This window comes from Corythoichthys intestinalis, chromosome 12 (assembly GCF_030265065.1).
Source record: "Corythoichthys intestinalis isolate RoL2023-P3 chromosome 12, ASM3026506v1, whole genome shotgun sequence".
In the NCBI taxonomy this organism is placed as follows: domain Eukaryota; kingdom Metazoa; phylum Chordata; class Actinopteri; order Syngnathiformes; family Syngnathidae; genus Corythoichthys; species Corythoichthys intestinalis.
In genome coordinates this window covers 1,309,902-1,327,507 of record NC_080406.1, presented here as the reverse complement: position 1 = coordinate 1,327,507, position 17,606 = coordinate 1,309,902, and the positions used below count along the sequence as shown (strand labels likewise).

At 39.3% G+C, this 17,606-nt stretch overlaps 1 protein-coding gene across 7 annotated transcripts in view; it reads left to right on the top strand.

Moving 5' to 3' along the window:
- The first annotated feature begins 806 nt into the window (after positions 1–806).
- Positions 807–17,606, top strand: part of dgkh (diacylglycerol kinase, eta) — a 113,806-nt gene continuing 97,006 nt past the window's right edge. For all 7 annotated transcript variants that reach the window (XM_057852043.1, XM_057852046.1, XM_057852044.1 and 4 more), the window contains exons 1-2: positions 807–972; positions 3,566–3,730. In XM_057852043.1, the coding sequence (XP_057708026.1) occupies positions 925–972; positions 3,566–3,730 (213 nt within the window). In that variant the 5' untranslated portion in view covers positions 807–924. The remainder of the gene's footprint in view (positions 973–3,565; positions 3,731–17,606) is intronic.

Here is a 17,606-nt window from a genome sequence, read left to right as displayed (position 1 = left end):
CTTTGTCCTCTGAAAGACCATGCCAACCCAACATAATGTTTACTGCTTATGAAACGTGAACGGATTCGCCGAGCTGGTGTTAAAGTCCGCACAAGTTGATTCGGTCTTCACATTTTTTCCTCCCGAGTTTATGGTTTCCGGAAATGTATGAAGACAACATCCTTCATGTGTCGTAATGTCTAGAGTCGTTTCTACAACTTCCAAAAAAGCAATGCGTGATCGGCATGTTCGTTTTTGAAAGATTACCGGAGAAAAGTAGCACTAATTACGTTGGGTCAATGCGAGGGCGGGTCTATAATGTCCCACTTCGGCTTTACTTCCGCTTTACGATGCGACGTCACGGTCTAAAAATAGCCTGCGTGCGGTACGCCATTGGGGGTCTCAGAGCGGAACTTCGTCACCTGAGTGTTTTCCCACAAATATATTTTTTAATTATACTTTGGGGAAAAAACATGTCTTATATGCATCTCTTTCCAATGCTAAATCTGAATAAATACATTGAACACACACCCAAAAATAAAATAAAATGGGGGCGCTACTTCGCGGTTTTTTAGTTATCGCGGCGGGTTCTGGTCCCCATTAACCGTGAAAAACGAGGGATCACTGTATTTCCTTTTGGTACACAGATTTGGTAAGAGAATGTTAAAATATGACGTCACATAACCACGCGTGTGTTTTCCAAGTGCTGTGTGGAAGTGGATCACGTGGTTCTTGTGGAGGTTCCTCGGAGGAGGTGGGAGGAGGCGAGCTGGCTGCCTGGCTTCTTGGAGGGGAGGGAGGGAGGGAGGAACTAGGACGGAAGGCTGGCGTCCGGTCCATTCGGTGCGTGTATGAGCACCGCGCGAGCGGCGTGAAGACCTTCTCCTCCTGGCCGAGCTCGGTGTTTCGTCTTCCCGCGGAGGATCGACAGACAGAGGCAGGGACATGGAGGATGTCTGCCATTATACCCGGAGCCCTGCCTGGGAGGAGCTGGTTAGTCCTACACGCGTTATTTTCGATTTACGTGCAAACATGAGCATAATTTGTTTGCAGTCAAACAAGCCATCGTGACTATGTCACACTTTTCAACACTTTTCGCTGCGGTTTCCGCTTTCTTTTACAGAAGGCGCTTCGAACTTCTTTGAATCGAGCGCGACCATTGAAAGCAAAAAGTGGCAATTGACGACGTTGTTTTGACTCATGTTCAGTTATGATGATGCGTCGTAGGGCGCGCATGACTACTTTTTTACATGTTTAAAAAGCGCTTTACACTACAGTACTCCGGGGAGGACCTCAGCTGAAGCCACTCGGTCCTAACCTAATGAAGTCAATTTGCGGCTGCCACCGGAATTTGAATTTGTAACGTTAAATATTTTTCAGCATCCTATTTCAGGCGCAAAAAAACACACACAAAAACATCAGTAGGAAAAAATCTGTTACAAAACTTCACGTTAAATAATTCAGCTCCAAGGAAGAAAAAAATAAAAATAATAAATCAGTCAGAAAGATTCAGCCGCACATTATAATGCAGTGGTTTTTAACCTTGCTAAAGCTACCGAACCCCACAAGTTGCACAAGTGGATTCACCAAACCCTTCAGAATTAGATAATACATTTTTTAAAAATTCAAAACCAATATATCTATGCTAGCAAGCTCGTTCAGAATTGTCCTCATTTTATAAACAGTTCAAAATTTGAGGCCACGCTGCCCATTGGTCTGTTGTATTCCCTCATACCAAGTGAGAGTCAACCTTCCACTGAGCAAACCAGTTCCTCCTCCCATCAGATCAAGGAATAAAAGTTAAAAGAAATGGACTAAGCCTGTAAATCGGGAGCAAATTAGTACAAAACCTGGTCTAAAAAGCCTACATGTAATCAGTGCACAAAAATAGGGCTCTGTGTTTCTTTATCTTGGTTGAACCCCTGCAAAATGCAAAAAAGTTAAGTTGCACAAAAAAAAGAAAAAAAAATCATAAAAATTCAGTCGCGAAACTTCAATTGTAAAAAGTAGAGGTGTAATAATTAATCGACAACTAATCGATTAGCAAATTAATTGACAATTATTTTGATTAACAATAGCTTAGGACCTTCTTCACCTTACACTTGTCTAAATTATTGAAATTATAACATGCATATAAGTTCTCAGTTTTAAATATCAGATTTCAGGACATGAACAAAAAATCTGCTTTTTCTGTGGAAAACAACAATTCACTTAATGCGCATTGTCTAAACTAGCTTCTTAATGAGGCTGCAACAACTATTCGATTAAATCATTTCATAAATTTGTTGCCAACGAATTTGCTAATTGATAGTTGGAGACTAAAGTCAGGCCAGGAAGCTGTAATAAAATATTATTTTTGAAGGAAATAGTCATCATTTTGTCTCCGTTGTTACTTACAACATGCCTAAAACAACTTCAAGGTAAATTGTGAAGGTCATTAAAAAAAGTAACATTAATCCGATTAATCTTTTAATCAATCGTCTGATTAATTAATTGTGAAAATAATCGGTAGTTGCAGCTCAAGTAAAAAGTTTTGCTGCAAAAAAACAACAAATATTTGATGTTTAAAAAAAAAAATCATTCGCATGGAATTCAGTCGAAAAAATTCACAGGCAAAAAATTCGGTGACAAAGAATTTGGTTGCAAATGGAGACGGGGGTGTATTGCTTTTCCTGGAATTTTTTTGAGAGACAACGAGAACCATATGGCAAAATCCATTTTGCCATATGGTTCTTGCTGTGGCATTTTTTTTGCCATGTGGCAAAATGTATTTTGCCATGTGTTTTTTTTTTTTTTTTTGCCATGTGGCATTATTTTTGCCATGTGTCTTTTTTTTTTTCTTTGCCATGTGTCAAAATGGATTTTGCTCTGTGGCATTTTCCAAAAAAAAAAAAAAAAAAATGCCACAAACCAAAATCCATTTTGGCCACATGGCCCCCCCAAAAAATGCCAAAAACCAAAATCCATTTTGCCACATGGTAAAAAAATGACACATGGCATAATCTATTTTACCACATTGCCAAAAAAAAAAAAAAGAATTCCACATGGCAAAAAAAAGCCACAGGGCAAAATCCATTTTGACACATGGCAAAGAAAAAAAATGATGCATGGCAAAAATAATGCCACATGGCAAAAAAAATACCACAAGGCAAAATCCATTTTGCCACGTGGGAAAAAAAATATCCACATGGCAAAATAAATGTTGCCAAATGGCAAAAATATACCACATGGCAAAATGAAGTTTGCCACATGGCAAAAAAAAGCCACATGGCAAAATCCATTTTGCCACATGGCATATACTACTGTTCGTTCTCGGCCCTGCTGAATTTTTTTGCGACTGTAGGAAGTCCAAATTAATTGGACGTCCATCCCTGTCAATGGCATCCAATGAGTTAACACAGAGAGTGTTGTAGAAAATTTTGATCTAGTAAAAAAAAAAAAAAAAAAAAAGTTGGTTCTGTTAGCTCCTTTATGAAAGAGTGACATCTTTTGAAGACATCTTCAATTTTTGACGACAACCTATTGGGATACAACGTATGGCGATTTATCACCAAACTCATGGATATATTGTCACATCCGTTCACAGGAGCCGGATAAAGGTCCCGGGTCTGTGGCGAAGATCCACCCCCACGTGGTGGGCGCCGTCTCGGTGTCCGGTGCGGCGGACGAGTCTTCTGACAGCGAGGTGGAACAAGAGGGTCCTCAAAAACTCATCCGGAAAGTTTCCACCTCAGGACAAATAAGGAGCAAGGTACACACAAATGTCTGGATACTATGTATGTTTTATTTCTATTCAAATGCCGGACCATGAATTAAGAAAAAAAGCTAAATATCAACTGTCAATGTGGAATATTGCCATATTGGACTGTGTTCAGTTTGAAGCGTACTACTGGAAATACTTGAATTATCTGCTGGAGTATGCATACATCTCTAAAATGTTGTTTGGTTAGCATCACAGTCTGTGGTTAGCACTTAGCAGTACATCGGCTAACATGAGTCAGGTTTTCCTCTGTAAAGTTGTCCTGTTTGTGCTTTTAGAAGTTTCATTTGTGCTGCAATCGTTTTTAAGATATTTACAATTCTATTATAGGTCAATCTGAGGTCAACCAACCTCCCGTTTTGATTAAAAATGGCTAAAAATTGTGTCAATCGTTTGTTTTGTTAGTGCTGTAAAAGTTTTCGTTTGTGCTGCTATCGTTTTATAGATATTAATTTCGAGTGATGATGTCAATCGCAGCCCCAATGTCACGGCTGACTGAGTGTACCAACTCTCAGTAACAGAGGGGTGTATCTAGCGCAAACGTAGCACAAACAAATGGGTCCATTCTGCGGTAAATGTGGGGGCTGCGAGTCACGTCATCACTCGAAATGAATATTTTAAATCCCCCATTTACTGCAAAATGGTGCCATTTGTTTGTGCTACGTTTGGGCTAGTTCTTGATACACCCCTCTGTTATTGAGTTGGTGCACCGTTGGGTACGGAAAAGCTGCGAGTCATGTCATCACTCGAAATTAATATTTTAAACCCCCCCCCTTTTACTGAAAAATGGACCCGAAGACGAGTCATTAGTTTGGGCTATGTTTGCACTAGTTGTTGGGACACTCCTCTGTGATGGAAAGAGTTGTTACGCTCCGTGAGCCACGGAAGATGGATATGGGAAAGCTGCGAGTGACGTCATCACTCGAAAATATCTATAAAATGATGCCGTCACAAGCAAAAAAATTTGATTTGAATTTGACCTGATCAAGTTTTTTTTATCGACACCTTTTTCTTGTGTGCATTGCCTTACTGCACTGACAATGACATTCTCATGTTTCAACAATCTATCCTTTACCACCATATGTCCTGTCTTTCTTATATATTATATCATCTGGTTGTCGTACTTCTGTGACCGTTCTTGTTGGCAATATACATTGCTGTTTTTGTGTAGCGTTCGCAAATGCTACTCAGTGACAGCCAACGAACACTTAAAATTTTTTCATTAATAAGAAATCTTAATTCTATCATTTATTTACACTTCCCCCTTAGTTATTTTTTTACAACAGAAAAGGTAACAGTGGCAGTCAGATACCATTTAAAATTTTTTCAGGTCATTCATTGTCAGACAGAAGCAGCACGGCAAAATGCCACGCTAAAAAAAAAATCAAAATATCAAAATGGCTTACCTCTTCGACCACGGCCCCCAACAAAGTGTTTACTGCATATGAAATGTGAATGGCTTCACCTCGCTGGCGTTAAACTGGTCTTTTGGACGACGACACAAGTTGATCCATTCTTCACATTTATTCCTCCGAGTTTTTGGTTTCGGGAAACGTATGACGAAAACATCTTTCATATGTTGTAATGTCTAGAGTCGCTTTTACAAGTTCAATAGCAGCAGTGTTTTATCGGCCTGTTCTTTCTTTGAAAGATTACCGGAGAAAACAAGCAGAAATAACATGGATTGTATGCGAGGGTGTGTCTATAATGATCCACTTCCGCGTTACGATGGCGACGTCGCGGTCTAAAAATAGCATTCGTGCGGTATGCTATTGAAAAAAAAAACATGAGCACGTGCTTCATGATGGTTTACTTCCGTATGTTGACCCGCTCTACCATTTTGTCCTGTGGTTGGATGATGTTTGTGCATGTGCATGCATGTGCATTTGTTGTCAAACCCTGGGACGCTGGCAAAAATGTGAAAAGGAACTTGGGCCTGAATGATATTGGAAAAAAGTATTACTGCAATTTTTGGGGGGTTTGTGATATATTGCGATATTATATTGCGATATTAAAAAAATATAATGTATATATATTTTTTTCTTTTAAGAAATTTTTTGTGGTCTCACACAAAAATACACAAGGTCCCAGTTGAAGCCTGGGACCGTGTGCTTTGGTCAGATGAGTCCAAGATTGAGCTTTTTGGCAACAAACACTCTAAGTGGGTCTGGCGTGCCACGAAAGATGCGCATGCTGAAAGCACCTCATACCCAGTGTGAAGTATGGGGGTGGGTCGGTGATGCTGTGGGGCTGTTTCGCTTCCAAAGGCCCTGGGAACCTTGTTAGGGTGCATGGCATCATGAATGCTTTGAAATACCAGGACATTTGAAATCAAAATCTGTTGCCCTCTGCCCGAAAGCTGAAGATGGGTCGTCACTGGGTCTTTCAGCAAGACAATGACCCTAAACATATGGCCAAATCTACACAGAAATGGTTCACCAGACACAAAATCAAGCTCCTCCCATGGCCATCTCAGTCCACAGACCTTGTTTTGTTGGCAAAAGGGGGTTGTACAAAGTATGAACACCAATTGTGCCACACATTATTTGATGTCAAATAATTTTTTCTTTATGTGGGATGTTTTTCCCCACTGAATGAATGCACTTGTATTGAAGGTTGGATTTTTCTCTTTTTTTTCCCATTGAGGTCCCATATTATTTGATTAAAAATAAATATATATTAGAAGCTAAAAAACACATCTTTTTCAGGGGTGCCAATAATTATGGAGGGCACTGTATAAGACATGTTTTTTTCTCACTTTTTTCCCCCAAAGTATGATTTTAAAAAATTTGTATATATATATATATATATATATGTACAGAATTTTTTTTTTTAATAAATGCTTTTTAAGCACTTCAAATGTAATAATTATGATCAGTTTTAAACATAACTGTCTCACTGAATCAGTTTTAAACAAGAAAAAAGTACAATGCTTGGCTTTATTAAATGCTTCTGTTTACCTAACATGGCTGTGACTCTTGGAGTGACATGTAGAAATTACAAACTCCTCATAATCACTACTGGCGTATATTTTATATGTCTCGAACGTCTCCACATTCTCCCCCCACAGACACACACACACATTCAAGCCCGGGCTTCCTTGCAGAAACTTTAACAAGTTAAACGATGATTGACAGATTGCTGCCCGGCTTCTATGGCCAGATAGAAGCCATCATTAACTTTAATAAGCAAGTGCCGCAGTGACTGAGAGCTGGGAAAGGGGGTGAGGGAGGCTGTGCGAGCGATTGAAGCAGAACAAAGGTTTGTGGATTGGAAAAAAATAATAAAAAACTATCGCACGTCCTTGTGATGGGACTATCGCGCATGTGCACATCGCGATGGCGATGTTTAAACGATATATCGTTCAGGCTTAGGGACTGAATCAAAAGAAAGATTTGAATACACCTTCAGTTAAAAAAGCCTCACGAATCTACGTCTATCACCGTCAATGGCAGATGGCAGCCAATGAGTTCACGAGAGAAAAAAAAAGGACGTCCAAATGAAAAATATTCCCTACTTCAGACAATATAAGTCTTGCATGTTTTTACCGTTAGCTTCCCGCAAAAGCTAGCATAACATAACAGCGCTGTTTACTTTCGCTTTGGCTGTGTTGCCCAGTACAAAACATTTGATTGTTTCTTTCTTTTAACATATGCTGATTGTTTTTCATTGTTTATTGGAAATGCTCTCTGTGTTGTGTGTGTGTGTGTGTGTATCCTATCCTAATGCTATAAGTGACGCGTAGGCTTTGTTGCTAATTCTTCAGACTGTCACCTAAGCTTCCGTGGCCCACTTTTCTTTAACACTGTTAAGGAGCGCTGCACTCCCACGCCAATGGATCCACTTAATTATTGACTGCTTCACTTCAATCCATTTACATTATTCAACATTGAAGGGAGTGCGCGTTCAGTCAACAATGAAAAAAACCAAAAGTCGCATGTAGGATGTGTGTTGGTGCCTGCTGGAAATCATTTCGATTTGCTCATTATAACTTATTAATGTGAACTGTTTTAAAATATAGACAGTGATTGCTGCCAGCCCTCCCAGTCAATTTGGACCAGACGTATTTTGCCGTCAATGGCGGCTAATGAGTTAATGTTTAAAAAAACAACAATAAATACTGTATTTTTCGGACTATAAGTCGTAGCAGCGAAAAAATGCTGAAGGAATTTGACCTTCCAGCAAGACCGCCAGAATCATGCCAGCCAAACCGCCGGACCCGCACTTGCGCAGATCCAATGAGCCGGGCCGGCGGGACTCAGGCATTCTCTGCTGTTCCTTGTGTTGGGACAGGGCGTCCCGCCATTTGTTCTGGACTGTCTGGAAGAACTGATTGCGAGAGTTGGTGGTGCAGACGTGGGCTTGTCAGCGTCAGTCTTGCTTAGTCAGTTGCATGACGCACACGTTGGGCGTCAAGAAGGCATCATGTATCTCTTATGCCCTATATTCTGCTTGTTTTCCTTAAACTATGGTGTAAGTGCTGTTTATTTTATATTGGATGTGTTAGAGTAATATAAACAGTCAAACAGTAAATACGAGAAACGATACTATTCCCTGATTGATTATATTGTGTTAGAATAATGCAAACAGTTAGACGGTACCTACGAAAAAAGCTACTATCTCCTTCAAGCATTATATGGGCCAAACCAGAGCACAGCTATCCTTTATCCACATCAGACGTCCGAGTCTGCTTCTGTCGTACAAGGCGACCTTCCAGCCAGACCCAAGGCTGCCACCAGAGGGCATTGTATCCTCCATTATTAAACAAAATACAATACTTTTGGACTCTTTGGATAGTTATTTTGGGGTACTTAAAGGGTTATTTCCGACTTAAGTGGAAATTCGGGTTATGTTGCCAGTGTAGGAACGGAACTCGTTCGTTACCCGGGGACTACCTATATAGCGTAAATCAGGGGTCATGAATTAAAAATCCTCTGGGTCCGAAATTAAAAAGTTACAACAATCTCGGGTCCGGAAATATTTTTAATGCTTCTTTTTTTCCAAAAAATACAAACGTATCTTTATGTGGCCATGCTGATAATTACAACATTCAAAAATGTAAATAAAATATAAAAAAAATAAATTTATAGTAAGTGATAAATAGTATTTAATAATAATACATTTGTACTAAATAATAAAGCGATCATATTGAGCCCTTAATTCCGCTATTTTTTGAGAACAGATGGCAGAGTTCATAGGGAAACTTTGCGAAAAAGCTGCGTGCTTCGTTTCATAGTGCATTTTCAAATGGCTGCTTTTTACAAGCGCTTCCGTTGTTCGGCAATTCCTTACTATGCGGCGAAACGTCTACACAACGCTTGCGCAAGCATCCGCACGCATACGCACATCGGTCAGAAGCGGCGAGTACTCACTATTTTTGTTTTTATTTAGTTTTTTAGAACCTTTTAGAACATTGCCTGAAAAATACTTTTTGCATGTATTACCCTCTCATACTTTTATCCATTGTTGTTTTTTGTGTTAGATTTGAAGCAGTTGACCACATTAGTCACGTAGCATAATTAAACCGTCCTTATTTGGTATAACTGCATTTAAGTATTTTCTTAAGGCATTTTTTCGTACGTTCTGCCTGTTTGCATCCAAACAAAACAAGTTAAGCGCGCACGGTAGTACTTTGGGTGTCAAATTCGACTAATGTAGGACGTTTCGCCGATGTAGCAGGTTTTGGCAGAACACCGTCTCTGAACAGATGAGGCATAGCGGTCTTGTGCTGCCGCCAAGTAAAATGAACAAATATGTGTTGTTCTACTCCTCCTTAAACACTCTGTTTTCTGCATCAATTTTGCGTAGTTTTGAGCACGCCATTTGCCGTACCTTTTCGCCTCTTCCTCCTGTCACTCCGCGGAGTCTGGAAAGCGAGTGTTTAGTTTAGTTTAGTTTAGTTTATTCACACATCGTATCATAGTGTGAATAATAGTGTGAGACATACTGTTCTAAAAATAACTTTCAAATGCTTCACTCCCATTGGCTGTCTCACGCGCGTCACCACTAAGGTTTTTGTTTGTTGCCCACCTTCGCTCTGCAAGCCCACAGAAAAAAATAATTTTTGTTGTTGCAACGTGTATTAGTCCGGACAGCTTGAGATCCGGTCCAGGTGGCTTGGGGGTCCGGAACCGGACCGATGTCCGCAGTTCCATCACCTCTGGTGTAAATTAAAAACCCAATGGTTTTCACCTGATTCCAGTCGTCAAAAAAATGGCCTGATTGGCCCGATTTCTGATCACGTGATCAGATCGGGACATCCCTAGTTAATAATTTCACACATAAGTCGCTCTGGAGTATAAGTCGCACCCCTGACAATACTATGAAACAAAAAATGTGACTTGCAGTCCAAAAAATACGGTAAATACATTTGAAAAAAAGGATGGTTTTCATTCGATTCCGAACCTCTGAAAATGACACGGTCGGGCCCGATTTTTGTTCAATCGGGGACATCCTTATCAGTTAGAGATTTGGGGATTTTGCCTTTATTGAATACTTGTTGACTCTGCTTATATTCTAAATTGTGTAACTTCAGGGCATGTTCAATTTCACAGGTTTCAAATATTTTGCATCATTGAAATGATTTCTGAGGCAAAAGGGGTGACATCGAATGCTTCCGCTGCTTAGCAAGCGCATTGTGTTAACACAAAGTTACTGCTGTGTGGGTCAGTGGGGTTGTTTTAGCTTTGCGTGTGTATGCTGAGCGTTGCTAATGGATCATGTGTCCGTGTGGTCAAGAGAGTGTTGTTCCACCGGATTGTTTGCTCAGCTCTGGACAGTATGTGTGCATGTGGGGCACATGCATGTCCACTTTTCCCGTGCGACCGTCCCCTGTATGTCCAGCTTCCGGTTCTTGGGTTGCCACAGACAACCATGTCCTTGGTAGCTGGCGATGGCGTCATGAAGACAGCTGCTTCGGGTGAACGGGAGGGAACACACGTTCGTAGTGGGACTCCTCTACTAATGATCTTCTCTTTGTGGACATTTGCTTTGAATTTGGAGAGCGATACAAAACCTTTGTAAGTAATAAAAAAAAAAATTCTTCCCCCCCTAATTGTTTACCTACTTTACTAACATCTTTGTGTTGTTTCTATGACCCAAACAGTAAAGCTAATGTAGCTAGAGCTTAAATGACTTGTTTCTTTCGTGGATTACTTACACATTACAAATAGGGCTGTCAAACGATTAAAATTTTTAATTGAGTTAATTACAGCTTAAAAATGAATTAATCGTAATTAATCGCGATTCAAACCATCTCTAAAATATGCCATATTTTTCTGTAAATTATTGTTGGAATGGAAAGAAAAGACACAAGACGGATATATACATTGAACATACTGTACATAAGTATTGTATTTGTTTATTATAACGATAAATCAACAAGATGGATTTAACATTCTGTTAAAAAGATCCATGGATAGAAAGACTTGTAGTTTTTAAAAGATAAATGTTAGTTCAAGTTATAGAAATGTTATATTAAAACCCCTCTTAATGTTTTCGTTTTAATAAAATTTTCAATCAAAAAATAAACTAGTAGCTCGCCATTGTTGATGTCAACAATTACACCATGCTCACTCATGGTACTAACTAGAGATGTCCCGATCGATCGGGTCCGATCACGTCATTTTCAAAGTATCGGAATCGGCAAAAAAATATCGGCCATGCCTTTTATTAATATATATATTTTTTTTTAATAAATTAAATCGTTTTCTAATTGTATTTTACGTTACAGATATAGTATGTTACATTCATCCAGAGTCTTTAGTTTAAGCTTAAGGTAGGGTTATCAAAAATATCTAGATAACGGTGGCAATTAATTTATTAAAAAATGTGTCACATTAAAATATTCGACACAATTAATGCATGCGCTGCACGACCCTCTCACTCACAGTCTGTAATAACGCTGTTTTACCTATACAGAGAAATAAAAGGCAACGCAAAATGAGTAGAGTGAAGTTTGCCAGCCTTTGAAGCCTTTCTTTAATTGGCTAAAGCCTTACAATCCCTCTTCCTATGATTAGAAATATCATGGGAAGCAATGTGGGGAAGCAAAGTAGTAATTGATCTTTTTCTTAACACCCTATTTTATTTCCCAACGCAGAGAGATATATCAATTGGTATCACTACGCACAGTCATGGTTCCACTTCCCATCATGCATTTGGGTTGAATTGCTGCAGTATCATTTACTGAAAGCTCAACAAATACTCTAGATGGCAATATTTAGTCACAATATACAAAGTCACAAGTCTTTCTATCTGTGGATCCCTCTCACAGAAAGAATGTTAATAATGTAAATGCCATCTTGAGGATTTATTGTCATAATACACAAATACAGTACTTATGTACTGTATGTTGAACGTATATATTCGTCCGAGTTTTATTCATTTTTTTCTTAATGCATTGCCAAAATGTTTATGATCGGGAAAAATGATCGGGAATGATTGGAATTGAATCGGGAGCAAAAAAAAGCAATCGGATCGGGAAATATCGGGATCGGCAGATACAGTGCTGCTCAAAAGTTTGTGAACCCCCTCAACATTTTGGAATTTTCTATTATTTCAACCTGATTTCCTAATCAATCAATTCAGTAGTTTTTTTTTGTTTTTTTAACAGTTGTGTTGTCGAGACTAAATTAAAAAGAGTTTTCATCAACTGATGTAGGTGCAAAATTGAACTGTTTGGTCACAACCAAAACCGCCATGTCTGGCGAAAAGTCAACACTGCATACCACCAAAAGAACCTTCTCCCAACAGTGAAGCATGGAGGTGGGAATGTCAAGATCTGGGCTTGCTTTTCATCCTCAGGACCTGGACAACTCCACATAGTCCAGGGAATCATGAATTCTGAGGAATATTTTCAAATCCTAGAACATAACCTGACGCCATCTGTTTTGAAGTTAAAGCTTGGCAGAAGGTGGATCATGCAACATGATAATGATCCAAAGCATTCCAGCAATACAACCAAGGAATGGCTGAAAAAGAAGAAGATTCGTGTTCTGGACTGGCCCAGTCAAAGTCCTGACCTAAATCCCATTGAAATGCTGTGGCGGGACCTGAAGCGAGCAGTTCATGCCAGACGCCCATCAAACCTCTCTCAACTGACTGCGTTCTGCAAGGAAGAATGGGCAAAAATCCCCCAAAGTAGATGTGAGAGGCTGATTAGTCACTACAGAAACCGTTTGGTTGAGGTAATCTCTGCAAAAGGAGGCGCAATATCCTATTAACTGAAGGGGTTCACATACTTTTGCACACATGATATCTGAGTTTTTCTTAAATCAACCACTTTTGTTAAATAAAGAATGACAATATAACTATTTCTTTTGTTTCAGTCCATTATTTGGAATGTCAGTATTGTGGATTTGGGTATAACTTAACATTTAATAAGGTTATTTTAGTTTTTTTTACAAAAAATCTGACCATCGCTGTGGGGTTCACAAACTTTCGAGCAGCACTGTACCTAAACTAAAACGATTGGGATTGGATCGGGAGCAAAAAAACATGATCGGAACAACCCTAGTACTAACCCATAAAATCAGTTGGACCCAAACGCCAGCAGAGGGCGCCAAACACCAGAAAAACCAGTAACAAGCAGACATTACACTGTACTGTCATTTTAGTCTGTTTGAGCCGGGCATGTGCATTAATTGCGCCAAATATTTTAACATGATTAATTTAAAAAATTAATTACCACCCGTTAACGCGATAATTTTGACAGCCCTACTTAAAATTACACTTATGTTCCAATTTGCTAATATGTTTTGAAAAATTAAAATCTTGTTTAAAAGTTGTTGTTTTTTTTTTTTAAACCCAGATATCTTAAAAGACCTTTTCACACACATATCCCGGGAAATTCCCGTGTAAGGTGACACCACTAGGGGGCGCCGGGCCTAATGGGTAATATTTCAATGCAGTTGTGTTCAGGCTGGGATACCTCACATACATGCCAGACATATAAAAAATTGAAACTTGTATGAGGGAGTTATTAATCATTTTCTGAATTTGGTGTTTTGCCAAAAAAATGGCCGACTTTGGCACCCTGCCCAGGTCCGGCCCGTGAATAAAAACTCATGGTTTTGACGACTTAAGATCTCATATGTCTCATGAACATTCTCACCAATTTTGAGGAGGATCCACCTAACACTCTAGGCACCAAGGTCTCAAATATGCACCCTGTTAATGGATAAAAAAATTCACCTTCAATCCATTTTCTGTTGGGTTTGGAATATGGGTGCAAGAGGCTTTTTGGAGCAGTTTTGTACAATGTATCGACTCCCCAAATTTCATAGCTCTACGTTGAAAAAAACCTAAATGGAGAGGATTTTTTAAAAAAAATTTAAGGGGGTGCCATTAAGCATTTTGTTACATTTTTTCGCAACCTTGCAAAATAATCTAAATTTACGCGAAGCCACATATGTGCAAATTTTGGTGAGTTTTCGAGCATGTTCAGGCCTCGAAATTGGCCATTTTCATTTACCGAGGAGAGGAAATAATATAAAAATCCTTTGCATTACAATAGGGATTTGCATTACAGAGTAAATGTAACGCCTTACCACCCACCTCTATATTTGAGTAATGTTCCTCTTAAATTGGATAGCATCCTATTGTTGAAGTGAAAAGCTCATGATGTTGTCTTGTTCCGACAGAAAAAAGTGAAAACAGTCGTCAGCCAATGTTATGGTAATTCCCTTGCTCTGTTTTCCACGAACACCCCTGATTCCAAATTCCTGGATTAAGGTGAAATACCTCCAATGTGGATTTCCCTATAAGGCTTTCTTCGCCGCTCGCTCGCGACCGCAATCGAAGAGGGCCCGAGACACTCTCGAGTCATATAAAGTCATCGCCCAAATTGGAGCCCGTGAAAAATACTGCTGTAAATCTAAATCTGTTTTTAAATAGATGCTCCCTGGGTCTTCTCATGAATTCAACTATCAAATCCGGTACAATTTAGAGGGATAAATAGATGCTATAATATCAGAAGAAGCTGCGCAAAATTTGTCAGGGAACACTTCGGTTCACTGACCATCTGAAAGGTTTCCTCACCGTGTGTAAATAACAGTCATGGAGAAAAGAAAAAAAAGATCATAGCCTCATAACAGGAAACGGAAGGAATTTCAATCCACCTGAAATGTGCAGACCCATATATCTAAAATCAACTAGAAGATGCAATTTCTGGAAGAAATGCATGCAAGGGTCACTTCCCGTGCATCATTTCTTAATCATTTTGGAGCATTTCCGAGTCATGTTCTTGTAGGGTTGCAGTTATCAATTATTTTTGATAGTCGATTAATCTATTAACTAGTTAGTTCGAACAATCGGGTATTCGATTAGGAACATTTAATGCGTTGCAGAATAATATTTTAGGAGATGTAAAACAGGCTTGCTAAGATTGCACTTTCCAAAGAGCATTAAATGTGAATATAAAATAAAATTCCTGAGTGTTTTTCCTAAATTAAAGTGGTATGAAAAAGTATCTGAACCTTTTGGAATTTCTTACATTTTCTTTGTCAAAATCACACAGATGAAAATATAGTGTCTGCTTTAACTAAAATCACCCAAACATGTATAGGTTTTCATATTTTAATGAGGATAGCATGCAAACAATGACAGAAGGGGGAAAATAAGTCAGGCTAGGTTCATACTACAGGTCTTAATGCATGTATCCGATTTTTTCGTGTTTTTCCGACTCGAGTCAGGCATTAACTTGACGGTCTGAACGGGTCAAGTCGCATACAAGTGGACCATTTTAAATCTGATCTGGGTCACTTTCGTATGTGGTTGAAATCCGATCTGGGCCACATTTTTTCAGGACGTGACCGGCGGTCTGAACTGTCAAGACTCCCAAATCGGATTTCATGCAGCAATTACGCCCGCAAAGAGCAAGAGGCACGGAGGACGGCAGCCATTAGCGCCTGGCTTGAACTCTGCTTTTAAGCACAAAACGGGCTTGACCACGGTCATAAAAAAAATAATAAAATGAAGAAAAGAATAAGCATTACGATTTTTGATTTTCATTCTGTGCGCCGAATGAGCAATATTTCATTATTGCACACATGGCCGAGTCGGGGCAAACTGACGCACCCAAGTCATTTCACGCACACACGTCAAGGCTCATGTGTGTGCGTGTATTCACTCTATCAGTCCATATAAACTCTGAATATAAGTCAATACGGGGATTATTAATATCTGTTATTTGTGTCCTCTTTTTGGAAATCAAAATACGATCACTCTGGAATGACATACTGCTAGCATGTGTGGTCATTTGTTTTGATGCTTCTGCGCATGCGGGTCTCTTTACTGAGTGCATTACGGACTGCGAATTAGTGCGCATGTGTGATACTTGAACGGTCCCAATGGACAAAGGCAGTCTGAACGGGCAGGTCAAAAAAACAGATCTGGAAAAAAATCGGATTTGTGCATTGAGACCTGTAGTATGAACCTCACCTAAGTGAACCCTCTGCCTAAGGAGACTTAAAGAGAAATTGAAACCAATTTTTACCAAACATTTTAAGTCAGGTGTGTGCCATATCACTGATGAGTGGTTTAAAGCTGCTCTGCCCACTATAAAACACACACCTGGTAAGAAATGTTTTGATGAGAAACATTGTCTGATGTGAATCATGGCTCGGTCAAAAAGCTGTCTGCTGTTGCATTGTTTCAATTGGCTAACTTGGACAGCAAAAGTCCGCTAGCTTAAATGCTATATAATACTAATGTTTACTAGATAGTTTCTGGTGCACACTAGAAACAATCTGATGCGCATCATAAACTATCTGGTGCACACCAGAAACTATCTGGTAACCATTAGTATTATATAGCATGCTATGCAAGTTAGCCAATTGCAACAAAGCAACAATTGGCTAACGTGCATAACAGAAGTCCGCTTGCATAAATGCCATATAATGCTAATGTTTACCAGATAGTTTCTGGTGCACACCAGAAACTATCTGGTAAACATTAGCATTATATGGCATTTAAGCTAGTAGACTTCTGTTATGCACGTTAGCCAAATGTTTTAAACATGAACGCTTTATAGGATTTAAGCTAGCGGACTTTTGCTGTACATGTTAGCCAATTGCAACAATGCAACAAATGGCTAATGTGCTTATGCTAATTTTTACCAGAAAGTTTCTGGTGCGCACCAGATTGCTTAAATGTATTTTATGTCTGTCGATGTCCCTTTAGGGGCTCTGTACTTTGGCCAGAGGAGGAACAAGTTTTTTGTTTTTGTTTTTTTTTAACTTGTTGGCTGCCATTGACAGCGCTAGACATCCAATCCATTTGAATCAATCTTTGAGCAGCCAATGAGCTAACACAGAAAGATTTTGGTAGCAACCTGTTATTTCCTTTTTTTCCCTTTTCATATCGTGAAACCTTTTGAAAATGATATAGTGTATTGATTCTTGGCTATAGCATATGGATAACCTTTTGGGATACAAGGTAAGTCACCATTTCGCTATATTGTCACACCCTTAGACAATATACTATGTATTTTGTTCAATTGGACAAAACATGTCCATTCAAGTTCATTAAAAAATAGGTTGAAATACTCCTCAAATTGCAAAACTTCTTCCGGCAGCACAAATGACTTCAATTCTAATTGGATATTCTATTTTCTCCTTTCTCCTTGGCCTCCATAGTTCCTTTCCTTGTCTCCATCTCCTTCCTGTTGCCAAGTAGGCCAGAAGTGATCTTTAAATAGCCGTTCGCTGGCCGGCCGGCCCGCTCTTCAGCTAAATTGCGATACAGCGTTCGTGTCCTGTTGCGGAAAAGAAATGAGTAACCTGAGCGCGGTGCAACTTCCGCCCACACGCACGACTACTGCACACAAACAAGCGGACACAATGGACAAAAGGCACAGTGCTTCAAA